General features: G+C 37.8%; 1 protein-coding gene across 7 annotated transcripts in view; it reads right to left on the reverse strand.

Annotated features, from left to right (window-relative positions):
- USP34 (ubiquitin specific peptidase 34) overlaps positions 1-16,022 on the reverse strand; it is a 240,420-nt gene that overhangs the window by 193,791 nt on the left and 30,607 nt on the right. For all 7 annotated transcript variants that reach the window (XR_011569295.1, XM_070798851.1, XM_019970352.2 and 4 more), the window contains exon 2: positions 2,374-2,461. Coding sequence is in view for 6 of the 7 variants with exons in the window: in XM_070798851.1 (XP_070654952.1) it covers positions 2,374-2,461 (88 nt within the window). In the remaining variant the exon portion in view is untranslated. The remainder of the gene's footprint in view (positions 1-2,373; positions 2,462-16,022) is intronic.

Below are 16,022 nucleotides of genomic sequence, written 5' to 3' on the forward strand. Positions count from 1 at the left end.
AATGATTACAAGTGTAATATTCTACTTTTTGGTATTTTTTACTATCAGCTAAATAACTATCGCTACTTATCAACATGTGAACAGCATTATAAATATGACAAACTGTTTTCCAATTTGACATTTCATTCTTTGGCTTATGTACCCCTTCAACATAGATTTCATTTTCTAAAATAAGTTTTAACAATTTTAATTAAAATAAGTGTTTAATTAAGTTATTTTGTTTAGATACTGTACTAAGTATCTTGTTTCTTCAACTTCATGAAGACAGTAGTAGCTTTATTATTACTCATTTCACAAGTAAGGAAGTAAGAGTTTACAGAAGTTAGCTAATTTGTCATAATCACCTAGTATACAGGTGATGGAGGACTGGAAGCCACATCTACTGGGCTCCAAGGCCACAGTCTAAAGCACTATATTCCGGAACAGCATCAGATAAAAGGCAGAGTCTCTACAGTGAGAGCTACAAATTACTGCCTGCTGCTGCTACTGCTAAGTCACTTCAGTCGTATCCGACTCTATGTGACCCCATAGACGGCAGCCCACCAGGCTCTCCTGTCCCTGGGATTCTCCAGGCAAGAACACTGGAGTGGGTTGCCATTTCCTTCTCCAATGCATGAAAGTGAAAAGTGAAAGTGAAGTCGCTCAGTCGTGTCCGACTCTTAGGGACCCCATGGACTGCAGCCTACCAGGCTCCTCCATCCATGGGATTTTCCAGGCAAGAATACTGGAGTGCGGTGCCATTGCCTTCTCCGAAATTACTGCCTAAAACTGTACATATCAAAATTTCATTTATATTTTCATTCCCAGTCCACAAACTCCAAGTTAAAGTTTCCTGATACAAGGACTGAGTATACATCTAGGATAAATGTGAACTAGAAAAGGACCCATTCAGCTCCACTGATAACTAATGGTAAGATGCCAGGAAAATGGTAATTCTCTGAATTTCATTTTATTTAGTGGCACACTTATAAATCCTGAAATCAGGAATAAGATTTTATCCCAGTAAATAACATGTTGCTACCGAGCTGTAGCTGCAATAAATTCAAAATTATGACTCAAATGTATCATTTCTCAGCAAATACTTTAGATTTTTAATGTTAATTTTAAATCATTAGTATAACGAAATATCCAATCATCTATCCTACCCATAATGAAAGGGACAAACAGTAAGCACAGATAAACTTAAGTCAAAAGAAACTCAGGTCAATGGGACTCAGCAAAGAGATGCCCAATAATAATGGCACTTATGTTTTAAAATCTATAATCTTTTTGGAACAAATACAAGCACCGCTTTATTGACAAGAGAGAAAGAGAAAACACAGGATAAAGGGATGTTACTGTAAAGCAAATGCTATTTGAAATTAAACTATTCTGATAAACTCCATGATCAGTCTGTCACCTCACAACATTCACCTCTGTTATTACTGTATTTAATGTGTTCATTAATCACTGCACACAATGCTTCAAACATTTTTTTTTCCCAGAAAATTTCAGAAGAGCTAAGAATCTTTAAACAAATAGATACGTACGTAAAAGAATTTTTTAGCCATGACCAGCTAAACTCATGTTGAGGAACAGTAATTTGCAAATCCCTGCTATACACTGTGGTTATATTAATGACTGTTCTGTACAATTTTATTCTCTCTATATATTTGTATGAAATTTAAAAATCAACCTAATATACATAATTATTATGGAAGGAACAAATAGAAAGTAGCTCCCAGAACGGTCAAAGTGTCCTCTACTATAATACTGTTTTAAAAGTTTAAGTTTGTTATAGATCTCTAGCTATGACATAATGATTGTTCAATCTCTCAAAATAATTATTTTTTACCATTTCAGTCATTTCCATGTTTCTAAGTAATGACAGAATCCTTCCCATATTTCTAAACAATTCATGTTTTAAAAGCAAAACATGAATGATCCCAAGAATAACCGGAGAAGATTTAATATTGATAAACTGTGATTTAATGACAAAAGGTATATAAACCAAAACCCTAAAGAAAAAATTTGATGACAGTGTAAATTTAAAATACAACAAGGGGGAATTCCCTGGTGGTCTAGTACTTGAGCTTCCACTGCAGGGGTACAGGTTCAATCCCTGGTCAGGGAACTAAGATTCCATAAGCCCTGCAGCATGGCCTAAACGAATTAATGAAGCTTTTCAAAAAAAAAAAGAATATAACTAAAAATTCCCTGGCGATCCAGTGGTTAGAACTCCATGCTTTCACTGCCAAGAGTTAAAGTCAATCCCTGGTTGGGGAACTAAGATAATATAAGTCACGTGGGTGTGACCAAAAAAAACAAAAAATTAAAATATAAAATAAAATACAACTAACAAAGTTAGTCTTCAAAGTACTTAAAGACGCATACCTCTGTGTCCAGGAATTGATATAAGCAAATATTTTGAGAGTATGTTCCTTTCTGAGCTGCAGTCCATCACCACCTTCTATATCAGATACTGAAAGAAAGTAGAAAAAGTAACTTTTAAATTATGAATAAACAATGCTAAACCAGTATTAAAGTCAACAGGGACTTCCCTGGCAGTCCAATGGCTCAGACTCCATGCTCCCACTGTAGGGTACGCAAGTTCGATCCCTGGTTGGGGAACTAAGATCCTGCATGCTACACACAGTGGCCAAAAAAAAAAAAAAAAAGCCAATACTTAAAAAAAAAAAAAATAGATTTACAAATATTTCACATAATTTGTTTTTGCTTTCACTAAAGAAAATAAATCTGTTTAATTAATGACTAATATGATGCTTTGTCCCACAAAGTCTCAGAAAAACTCAGAAATTAGAAACATTGAGTACTTCTAAAAGGAGGAATATAAGTGAGGTTAAAAAATAGTAGAGCCTTATTAAGAAGCAGTTAGACAAACCCCCATACCCTTTACTGCCCTCCCACCCCACCCACCCACTTTGTGTGTGCGCACAGGGGCGCGCGCACACACACACACACACACACACACACACACACACACACACAAGACCTCCAAAAGTTTCTCTGGAGGTGCTGAACCAGAGAGAGCTGTGTTTAGAACACTTAGATAGCTGAAAGCGAAGAGTATCATACTGAAAACATTTAATTTCTCTGTACAAGCATTCCCTACTCTGTAACGTAAACATTGCTATGAATCCTTATATAATATAAAATCTTACAATAAAGAAAATGAGACTAACAATAAAATGTTACAAGCAGACTATTCAAAACCTATGAAACTATAACCAGAGCACTGATAAAACCAGTAACTAGTCTGATTTAAGCTTTTTTAAAAAATACAAGCACAGTTAAATCCATTGGCATTTGTGCTAACTATTGTCAGTCAACATTCTTCAGCTTTAAACCATGAGGTTCATGCTTCATCTTTTGATACGAAGGTGCTTGAGGGCATTCAATTCTAACAAAGATCATTTCCAAAAATTAAAGATTGAATATAATCATTCTCATGAATCTATCCTTTTTTTATGACTTTGCATCTCCACATAGCTCTACAAAGTAGAAAATACAGGGGTTCTTGAAGGCAATAAAGCAATCACATGCACAAGAAGGCATTTTTGAGGAATGTCAGCTTTGTTATTCTTTTTTCATATACTACTAGAGTCTTGTCTTTAATCACAAGAAACCTTTCATGAATTACTATAAAACAATGTGATGGCGGAAAATCTCATATGAACTAGTAAGATGTTCCATTACACTAGTATCTTTCCACTATTTACCAACTGTGTATGGCTTAACTTTCATTTGTAAAAATAAAAACCTCTCCCTGTTCTAGATCAGACTATATACCTTTGACAGTGTGGATCACAATAAACTGTGGAAAATTCTGAAACAGATGGGAATATCAGACCACTTGACCTGCCTCATGAGAAATCTGTATGCAGGCCAAGAAGCAACAGTTAGAAATGGACATGGAACAGACTGGTTCCAAATCAGGAAAGGAGTGCGTCAAGGCTGTATATTGTCACCCTGCTTGTTTAACTTCTATGCAGAGTACATCATGAGAAATGCTGGGCTGGATGAAGCACAAGCTGGAATCAAGACTGCCGGGTGAAATATCAATAATCTCAGATATGCAGATGACACCACCATTATGGCAGAAAGTGAAGAACTAAAGAACCTCTTGATGAAAGTGAAAAGAGGAGAGTAAAAAAGTTGGCTTAAAGCTCAATATTCAGAAAACTAAGATCATGGCATCTGGTCCCATTACTTCAAAGCAAACAGATGGGAAAACAATGGAAACAGTGGCTGACTTTATTTTGGGGGGCTCCAAAATCACTGCAGATGGTGATCGCACCCATGAAATTAAGACGCCTGCTCCTTGGAAGAAAAGTTATGACCAACCTAGGCAGCATATTAAAAAGCAGAGACGTTACTTTGCCAACAAAGGTCCATCTAGTCAAAGCTATGGTTTTTCCAGTAGTCACGTAAGGATCTGAGAGTTGGACTATAAAGAAAGCTGAGTGCAGGGGAATTGATGCTTTTGAACTGTGGTGTTGGAGAAGACTCTTGAGAGTCCCCTGGACAGCAAGGAGATCCAACAAGTCCATCCCAAAGGAAATCAGTCTTGAATACTCATTGGAAGGACTGATGTTGAACCTGAAACTCCAATACTTTGGCCACCTGATGCAAAGAACGGACTCATTTGAAAACACTGTGATGCTGGGAAAGACTGAAGGCAGGAGAACAGGACAACAGAGGATGATCAAATGGTTGGATGGCATCACCGATCGATGGACAAGAGTTTGAGTAAACTTTGGGACTTGGTAATGGACAGGGAAGCTTGGCATGCTGCAGTCCATCATGTTCCAAAAATTAGATAGAAATAAATAGAAGTCTCATATCCATGGAACTTTTAACATCATTAAGTGTCAATACTGCCCAAAGTGATCTATACAGTCAATACAATCCCAACCAAAATCCCAACAATGTTTTTGCAGAAATAGAAAACTCTACCCTTAAATTTATAGAGAATTTCAAAGGATCCCAAATAACCAAAACAATTTTGTAAAACAAGAACAAAGATGGAAGCTCAAATCTCATGATTTCAAAACAAAGTACACAAGTAAAAAACCACAATGAGCTATGCCTTCACACCCATTAAGATGGCTACTACTGGGCTTCCCTGGTGCTGCTGCTGCTAAGTCACTTCAGTCATGTCCGACTCTGTGCATAGATGGCAGCCCACCAGGCTCCTCCATCCATGGGATCTTCCAGACAAGAGTACTGGAGTGGGTTGCCATTGCCTTCCCCACTTCCCTGGTGGCTTAGTGGTAAAGAACTGCCTGACAATGCAGGAGACACAGGTTCAATCCCTGGTCCAGGAAGATCCCATATGCCACACAGCAACTAAGCCTGTGCACCACAACTACTGAGCCTGTGCTCTAGAGCCTGGGAGCCACAACTACTGAGCCCAAGTGCTGCAACTACTGAAGCCCACGCACCCTAGAGTTCATGCTCTTCAACAAGAGAAGCCACTGCAATGAGAAGCCCATGCACGGCCACTAGAGAGTAGCCTCTGCTCACCACTAGAGAAAAGCCAAGAGCAACAAAGACCCAGCACAACCATTATTTTTTTTTAAAGATAGCTACTATTAAAATATCATAAAATAACAGATATAGATGAGGATGTGGAGAAACTGAAACCCTTGAGCAATGCTGGTGGGAATACTAAATGGTGCAACCACTATGGAAAAGAATACAGTACTTCCTCAAAAGATTTCAAAAAGAATTACCATGTGATTCAGCAATTCCACTTCTGGGTATATATATGAAAAAGAATTGAAAACTGAACCTCAAAGAGATATTTGTACACCTATGTTCATAGCAGCATTATTCACAATAGGCAAGAGATAGAAATAACCCAAATATATACAAACAGATGAATAAGCAAAAAGTGCTGCATACATACAGAGGAATGCTATTTAGCCTTAAAAAGGATGAAAATCCCATCACATGCTACAACATGAATGAGCCTTGAAGACATCATGCTAAGTAAATAAGCCAGGCACAGAAAGACAAAATACTGTATGATTATACTTATAAAAGATCTTGAGTAAACAAATCCACCAAAAACAAAGTAGAATGGTGGTTGTCAGTGGGAGATGGAAGTAAGGAATTGTTTAATGGGTACAGAGTTTCAGTTTTCAAGATGAAAGAGTTCTGAAGATCTGTTGCCTAACAATGTGAATATTCTTAACACTAAATCATACACTTAGAAATGGTTAAGATGAAATAAACAAGTTCCTACTGTACAGCACAGGGAACTGTATTCAATATCTTGGAATAACCTATCATGAAAATATATATATATAAAAACAAGTCACTCTGCTGTACACCAGGAACTAACACATTATAAATGAAATACACTCCAATAATTTTTTTAAAAAAATAGCTAAGATGAGAAAATTTATGTTATGTGTTTTCTACAATTAAAAAAAAAATCAATAAAAAAAGAAAACAGAGAAGCCCAAACTTCAGTTTAAAAGAAGCCACTGATCTTTACAGATCAAAGATCCATTAAAGTCCACAATAAATAAAGGAAAGAAAAAGGGAAACTTTAAGAAATCCTTCCACCATTTCCTATAGAAGAAACTGTATTTCAACTCTAAAGGGCCAACCACCCAGACAGATAAGAGAGAATGGTGGACTGTCACACAGATCTAAAGAACACCAAAAATAATAGCCCAAGAGAAAAGATCAAAGTGGAATTGGAAACATTAAGGCTGGGTAATCAGATATCCCTCAAAAGGAGGAAAGTTCAGTAACTGATAGAAATGTACCCAACTGACATAATGAGTGAGGTAGCAGGATGGAAATAAGGTGAGGGGTTCTCATTACTTAAAATTTAAAAAGAAAATACTCATGAAAACTTCAAAGACCACAAATGGACATTATGATAACATGATGGCAAGCAGAATCCCAAAAGGAAACATGAGGATCAGATCACATCAGATCAGATCAGTTGCTCAGTCGTGTCCGACTCTTTGCGACCCCATGAATCACAGCATGCCAGGCCTCCCTGTCCATCACCAACTCCCGGAGTTCACTCAGACTCACGTCCATCGAGTCAGTGATGCCATCCAGCCATCTCATCCTCTGTCATCCCCTTCTCCTCCTGCCCCCAATCCCTCCCAGCATCAGAGTCTTTTCCAATGAGTCAACTCTTCGCATGAGGTGGCCAAAGTACTGGAGTTTCAGCTTTAGCATCAGTCCTTCCAAAGAAATCCCAGGGCTGATCTCCTTCAGAATGGACTGGCTGGATCTCCTTGCAGTCCAAGGGACTCTCAAGAGTCTTCTCCAACACCACAGTTCAAAAGCATCAATTCTTCAGCTCTCAGCCTTCTTCACGGTCCAACTCTCACATCCATACATGACCACAGGAAAAACCAAAGCCTTGACTAGACGAACCTTTGTTGGCAAAGTAATGTCTCTGCTTTTTAATATGCTATCTAGGTTGGTCATAACTTTCCTTCCAAGGAGTAAGCGTCTTTTAATTTCATGGCTGCAGTCACCATCTGCAGTGATTTTGGAGCCCAGATAAATGAAGTCTGACACTGTTTCCACTGTTTCCCCATCTATTTCCCATGAAGTGATGGAACCGGATGCCATGATCTTCATTTTCTGAATGTTAAGCTTTAAGCCAACTTTTTCACTCTCCACTTTCACTTTCATCATGAGGCTTTTTAGTTATGAGGATAGGCGGCATAAACCCACACATCTAGTAAGAAACCATTAGTAGATATGACCAAGATCCTACCCCAAGCAAAGGGTAAGTATTGCCATACACAATCTCACAATTATCATATGAAAAACTTCATGACCACTACCAGGCCAAAAGTGCTGAACACAACCTCATATACTTCTTACAAGCCAGTAAGAAGGGTACAAAAGTCCCCTACATATGAACCTTGAAGTTGCGAACATCCAAAGATGTGAACATGTGTTTGCATGCCCAATCACTTAAGTTAATTCACGTGCCTCACATATAATGACATGCAAGCATCCTCTACAAGTAGTTGTGCTTGTGTACTTTACTGTACACACAGTACTGTACAGAATACAGTAGGACTCTACCATCTCTCATCTCCTCTCCCTCCTACAGTCAGTAACTCTTTCTATTCACTCGATGCCAGCCCCTGTATACCAGCTGTTGTACTATACTACTGTACTCTTCAAGGTATTGTACTTGAAATTAAAATTTAAAAGATTAAAAATGTTTTAGTTTTTGTCTTGTATGTATTATTTCTGTGAAAAGTGTCAAATCTATTATAGTACAGTACTATATAGGTGTTGGAGAAGACTCTTGAGAGTCCCATGGACTGCAAGGAGATCCAACCAGTCCATTCTAAAGGAGATCAGTCCTGGGTGTTCTTTGGAAGGAACAAAGCTAAAGCTGAAACTCCAGTACTTTAGCCACCTTATGCGAAGAGTTGACTCATTGGAAAAGACTGTGATGCTGGGAGGGGTTGGGGGCAGGAAGAGAAGGGGACGACAGAGGATGAGATGGCTGGATGGCATCACTGACTCGATGGACATGAGTTTGAGTGAACTCCAGGAGTTCGTGATGGACAGGGAGGCCTGGCGTGCTGCAATTCATGGGGTCGCAAAGAGTCGGACACAACTGAGCAACTGAACTGATATAGCTGACTGTATTAGTTGGGTACTTAGGCTAACTTCATTGGACTTAAAAACACACTCTTGGAATGAAACTCATTTGTATGTAGGAGACAGCATACTGTCCGCAAAGTCCCAAAAGAATGGTACATGCAAGAAGCTGGGCCCTATCCAGAACCCTAGCCAGCACCAAGGTTAGCCACAGAGACCTACGCAGGTGGGTAAAATGGTTAAAATAAGTATAAACAACCCAGAAGACCAGAACCAGCTAGCACACCTAGCCTGAGTTGTTCCCTGGGTATACAGAAATTACAACTAATGCATCATTTTAAAACTGGAATAATACATATTCACCGATCTTTAGACATAGGACCTTTTCTTAGGATTTTGGTTCACTGACTGGAGTTCTGCATCTTTTATTTCAAAAGAATAAAAGCAGTACACTGGCTGTCATTTCCATTTCAGCTATTACAGTAGTTTAAACACTCAATTTGCAAAGCAATCTAAATATAGAATACTTTCTACACTTTTAAAACATTTACCAACCTATTTGAACAATACCTAGTTCAAGAGAACTTTTTAGTACAACTCATCATCATTAACTCTTTCCAACTTTTTTTCCTTAACCTAACAAGCAGGAAATGGAAACAAAGTCTTGGAAAGGATTAAGGAAAGTTCCCTAAAAGAAATAACTGAAAGATAGGAATTAGTAAAAAGGGAAGCAAGAAGGACAGTAGAAAAGATTAAGAAGGAGTGATGACAAAAAAGCTCACAGGGGATGGAATCCTAGTCAGAAGGATCATCATGTGCAAAGGAAGAGACAATTAAGAGAAACATTATGTACTAGATAACAGTTCAATAAAGGAATATGAAGATAAAGCTGTTGAGGCAGCTAATACATTATCTAAGGCTTGATTCAGTAAATAATGTAACAAGATGCTATTAGAAAATTCTATCAACAATCATAAGTCTTAAATTCTTTAAAACCGGTTGCCTGGAAGGTAAAGTGTTAATTAACTATTTGACATAGAGTTACAAACACATTTAAAAGACCATTCAAGGGGCCAATTAAGGGAATACAAGCCAATTAAAGAAAGGTACTACATAGTTATGAACTTGAATGAACTACTGACAAAATTTACCTTTTAATACCATAAGTGTATTATTCTTTTGCACATATTAGAAATTTTCCAAAGAAAATTTTAGCAAAATCTTCAGAGAAAAAGACTACATAGAGTAACACGACCAAAGACTGAGAGGCAGACTTCTGACCAAAAGAAAAAGCTGTTCTTTAAAACATTAAAACAATGTTAAAATAATGGTTAATCTACAATTTTACACCCAAGTAAGCCTCAATCTAGAATTTGATACCAAGGGTAGACCTCAAGAAGAAGGGTGAAACAAAACCTGGACAAATGTATTATATGTTTAACATTGACAGATCATGAATAGAAAATCAAATTTTAAAAAAGATTAAGAGGTACTTTCAAAGGGGGGTGGGGGGGCGGGGAGGGGAAAAAGGAAAAGAATCTAAGAGCAAAAAGCAAAAAAAAAAAAAAATCCCAAAGAAGGAAATAAGCACATGGGTAAACCTAAATGAGCAAACTCATGAAAAATTAACAAATACTTATTACAGACTTTTCTCTATTTACTATGTGATTATATAACTATAAACCCATTGTAAGTTGAAAATACCATAAATTGTGAAAATTAACTCATTACATCTAATCTACCAAGCATCATAGCTTAGCCTCACCTACCTTAAATATGCTCAGAACACTTACATTAGCCTACAGCTGGGCAAAATCATCTAACACAAAGCCTGTTTTACAGTAAACTGCTGAACTTCTCATGCAATTTATTTAATAATGTATTTAAAGGTAAAATCAGAGTGGCTCTATGGGTAAAGAATGGTAAGTATATCAGCGTTTACCCTCAAGACTGCAAAGTTGACTGGGAGCAAGGTTGACTGCAAGCTATGGGGCTTACTGTTGCTGTCCATCCTCATACGAGAGTATCATACCCATATTGCTAGCCCAGGAAAAGACCAAAATTCAAAGTACAGTTTCCACTGAATGTATATCACTTTCTCACCATCACAAAGTTGCAAGTCAGGTACTATCTGTAGTTTGGGAGTCTTTAAAGTCAACTGAAATACTAGATAACATAGAAGATGACAGTGGCATTTTTAAACTGTTCTGAATTGATACATCTGAGCACATGAAAAGTTTAATTATAGATAAAAACAACACAGAGCAAAACCTCAAAGGAACCACAAACCAGGAAAAGTCTTTACAAAACAGTAACCTCTCTGAGCTCAAATAAACATTAAGAAATATTAGAAAAACTGAGTGAATAGGATTAAAAAAGAAAAAATGATACATATCAGATTCAAACATACCACTGAAGTACTATGTTTTCCTACAAATAGATTGCAAAAAGTTTAAATAACACTTAGTATTGATAAACTCAAAAGAAAACATTTGTTGTTCAGTTGCTCAGTCATGTCCAACTCTTTGCGACCCCACAGGCTGCAGCATGCCAAGCTTCCCTGTCCTTCACCATCTCCCTGAGCTTACTCAAACTCATGTTCACTGAGCTGGTGATGCCATCCCACCATTTCATCCCCTGTCATCCCCTTCTCCTCCTACATATATACTTATGCTTTCATACATCAGTAAAAATTAGACAGTATTTATCAAAATGAAAAATACACTGATCCCCTGAGTACTATTTTAATCCTCTTTTTCTAACACACTTTTTCTCATCTAAAATAGTACCCAATGATACTCAACACTGTTCTGAACACCAAAAGACTGGAAATAACCTAAAAGTCTACCAACACAAGTTAAATTCATCCTGACCGTGGAAAACTATCCATCAGGAAAAAAGAGGGTTCTCTTTATAAACTGATATAAAATAATACCCCAAAAGTTAGGTGAATAAAAGTAAAAACATTACTTTTAATGACATAATTTTATAATAATCCTGAAAAAAAAAAAGAACCAATTTCAATCAGATGTTAAACATTTTACAGAATTCACTGTTTGAAACTGGTAAATAAAAGGAGAAAACTGAGAAATGTATCCTCCTTCCTGTACAAATAGTAATTCAAAGTAATAGGTACTAAAAGAAAGTTTCTCCTTATACAAATAGATCAGCTAATTAGAAGAAAAAAAAAGACAGGATTAGAATATCACTATTTGGGGGCTTCCCTAGTGGCTCAGTAGTAAAGAATCCACCTGCCACTGCAGGGGACACAGGTTTGATCCCTGATCCTGGAAGATCCCACATGTGTGGAGCAATTGAGCCTATAGCCACAACTATTGAGCCTGTGCACCCCAACCATGGAGCCTGTACTCAGGAGCTACAACTCCCGAGTGCACATGCCACAACCACTGAAGCCCCTGCACTCGAGACCCTGCGCTCCTCAAGAGAAACCACTGCAACGAGAAGCCCACACACCACAACTAGAGAGCAGCCCCCACTCTCTGCAACTAGAGAAAAACCTATGCAGCAAGAAAGACTCAGCACAGCCAAAAATAATAAATACAATTATTTTTAAAAAAGAATATCACTATTTGGCAACTACTAATGAAGTAAAAGATCTAGGGGATGGCTGCTGGCATTACAAAAAAAAGCAACATGACATTATCTGCCTTCTGATAAAATACAACACATTCTATAAAGTCTTGCCAAGAAATCTAATCTAAATCTGATCCAGCCTCTAAATCCAATAATCAAATTATAAAAATAGAGGAACATGAAAAATGTTCAATAATTCCACAAGGATACAATAGCAAGATCCAAAATGAAAAACCTTTATGGGTGGAATGATCCATGTCATCAGTAGTTTCTTCAACAGATAAATAACAAGAACAAACAAACCAAAAAAAGGTTAACAAGGGTACCAGGAAACTAAAATAGTTTCAAGAAACAAATAAGCAAAACCACTAAGCTATCCTGAGTGAGGAAGGACTCACAGAAAGCTGACTTGGTCTGTCTGTATGTACACACACAACACACACATCAGTGACTACAAACCACAGGGCAACCAGAATCTACAGAATGAGTCCAGGCAGGTAGCCAATGAAGCAGCAACAACAACAAAAACACAAAGAAGCAAAATAAATAAAAACTATGTCCCATCACTTCATGGCAGATAGATGGGGAAACAGTGGCTGACTTTATTTTGGGGCTCCGAAATCACTGCAGATGGTGACTGCAGCCATGAAATTAAAAGATGCTTACTCCTTGGAAGGAAAGTTATGACCAATCTAGATAGCATATTCAAAAGCAGAGACATTACTTTGCCAACAAAGGTCCATCTCGTCAAGGCTATGGTTTTTCCAGTGATCATGTATGGATGTGAGAGTTGGACTATAAACAAAGCTGAGCGCAGGGGAATTGATGCTTTTGAACTGTGGTGCTGGAGAAGACTCTTGAGAGTCCCTTGGACTGCAAGGAGATCCAACCAGTCCATCCTAAAGGAGATCAGTCCTGGGTGTTCTTTGGAAGGACTGATGCTGAAGCTGAAACTCCAATACTTTGGCCACCTGATGCGAAGAGCTGACTCATTGGAAAAGACCCTGATGCTGGGAAAGACTGAGGGCAGGAGAAGAAGGGGATGACAGGATGAGATGGTTGGATGGCATCACCGACTCAATGGACATGGGTTTGGGTGGACTCCGGGAGTTGGTGATGGACAGGGAGGCCTGGTGTGCTGCAGTTCATGGGGTCACAAAGAGTCGGACACGACTGAGCGACTGAACAGAACTGAACTGAAGCAGTCTCAAACTAGAAACAAACCACCCGTCCAAAGCAGAAAAAAATTATAGTTTTCTATTCAACAATGAAAAGAAACAGACTACCAATACACTAATAAGCAACATGGGTAACTTACAATGATATACTAAATGAAAAATGTCAGATACATAGAAAACTTAGTTTATTTCCATTTTAATTAGTTATATTAATATTATACAAAAGACAAATCTAAGCTTGGGTTGTATAAGTACATCAGTAGACAGTGACGTCATCAAAATAGCAAAATGGGAACTTTCTACCATCTTCCAAAGAACATTGATTTCAACAATCACCACAGACAACAGTGCCTCTGTGGATGTCTAGGAGTACAGCAGAGAAGTTCTGACACACACACAAAAAAAATCCAAGACTGGGACACACTTAAGAGATTAAGAGGAACAATTTCACTTTACCTGTGAAACCCTTCCCCCAAGGTAGCACAGCACAGTGCCAAGAGAGATATTGTCTGAAAATGCCCCAACCCCACATAAGCACCCAGGATTCTCCATGTACCTCACTCACACACTCTCACCCTGTGGCTGGTCCCTTGACTGTACCCCTAAGGGCAGCAAAAGCAAGCCTTCACAGACAATTAGTGAGCATGAGCAAAAAGCTGTCCAGACTCTGCAGAACTGGGAGGAAGTACTCAAACTTGAGAATTCAGCATAGCTGCAGGAAAAGCAAATGAGAAGCTATCAGCACTCAGCCTGGATTTGCATGATCAGGAGAGGATATACAATCTTAGAATTATGCTCCAAAAGAGAGTAAGAAATCAGGAGCAGACACATCCACTTTAAAAGGTCTGAAAAAGCTTCACAATTCTTAACAGGGCTGACAAAAGACATGCCTCTCCAAAAGCCTGTCAGTAAAAAACTGAAGAATACTGCTTCCCTACAGGCAAAAACAGCAACTCAAGGCACCACAGAACATGAAAAATCAACATTAAACCACCAAGGGAACACAATAATTTTCCAGTAACCAACTCTAAGGAAATGAGATCTGAAATTTTGTCAAATAAATAATTTAAAGAAGTTGTTTTAAGGAAGGTCGGTGAGCTACAAGAAAACACAGAAAGACAATTTCAATGAAATCAGAAAATAATGCAAATAAGAAGTTAAAAGAAATTATAATAAAACAGAAACAAGCAAAAACTCCAGGACTAAAAAATACAATGAATGAAATAAAAATGTGACCAGCATCAATGGCAGACTTGATTAAGAAGAAATTATGAAGTGGAAGACAGTTCAATTGAAATTATCCAATCAGAGGAGAACAAAGAAAGAAGAGAGAGTAAAGGAAGCCCACAGAAACTGGGATACAAATGAGAGAAACAATCTATGCATTACTGAAGTCCGAGAAGGAAAAAAGAGGGTAAAGGAGCAGTAGTTTACAAAGAAATAATGGCTGACAACTGTCCAAATCTATAAACATATTTGGACCTCCATGGTTCATGAAGCTCATAGTTCCCCAAAACTTTCAAGTCAAAAAGATCTTTTCCCATACATATTATAATGAAATTATCTGAAAGAGAAAAAAAGAGTTTCCTCACAAAGGAACCCCCATAAGGCTATCGGTGGCTTTCTCAGAAGAAACCTTACAAGTCCAGTAAGAATGGGATGATATATTCAAAGTGCTGAAAGAAAAAAACTGCCAACCAAGAAACCCAGAATAGCTGTCCTTCAGAAATGAAGGCTTTTACTATAATATGGTGGTGTATCAGTCAGTTAACTCTTAGCATAAAGGTTAAATGGCAAAACTGCTAAAAATAAATATAGCTAAGATAATGTTAATGGACACCCGATATAAAAAAGATGTAAACCTGATGTTTTCCTGAGTTTAAGCAAGCTCCAGGGGATGAGAGATAGGGAAGCCTGGTGTGCTAGAGAACACAGGGTCACAAAGGGTCGGACACACTAAGTGACTGAACAACAAGAATATAAACAATATAAGCCAACAAATTAGACAACCTACAAAAATGGACAAATATCTTAAAACATACAACAAAGATTGAATCATAAAGAAACAGAAAATCTGAAGAGATCAATAATTAGCAGGGGAATGGAATTAGCAATCAAAACCTCCCAACAATGAAAAGCCAAAGACCAGATAGTTTCACTGGCAAAGTCTACCAAATATTTAAACAATAAGCAACACCAATCCTTTTCAAATCCTTCAAAAACTGAAAATAAAGGAACATTCCCAAACTCATTTTACAGTAAGGTCAGTATTACCCTGATACCAAAGCCCAATAAGGATACAAGAAAACTACAGGTCAATACTCCTGATGAGCACACATGCAAAAATTCTTCAACAAAATACTAGCAAACCAAATTCAACAGCACATTAAAAGGATTATACACAATTATCATCAATTCAATGGACAAGAACTTGGGCAAACTCCAGGAGATGGTGAGGGACAGGGAAGCCTGGAATGCTGCAGTCAATGGGGTCAAGAAGAGTTGGACACAACTTGGTGACTGAACAACAACACATCATCATCAAGTGGGATTCATCCCTGGTATGAGTATCATGTTTGCAGATAATGATCACATCTCACATATAAAAAAATCCTAGAACTTTCCTGGTGGTCCACTGGTTAA

The sequence above is a fragment of the Bos indicus genome, chromosome 11 (assembly GCF_029378745.1).
Source record: "Bos indicus isolate NIAB-ARS_2022 breed Sahiwal x Tharparkar chromosome 11, NIAB-ARS_B.indTharparkar_mat_pri_1.0, whole genome shotgun sequence".
Lineage (NCBI taxonomy): Eukaryota > Metazoa > Chordata > Mammalia > Artiodactyla > Bovidae > Bos > Bos indicus.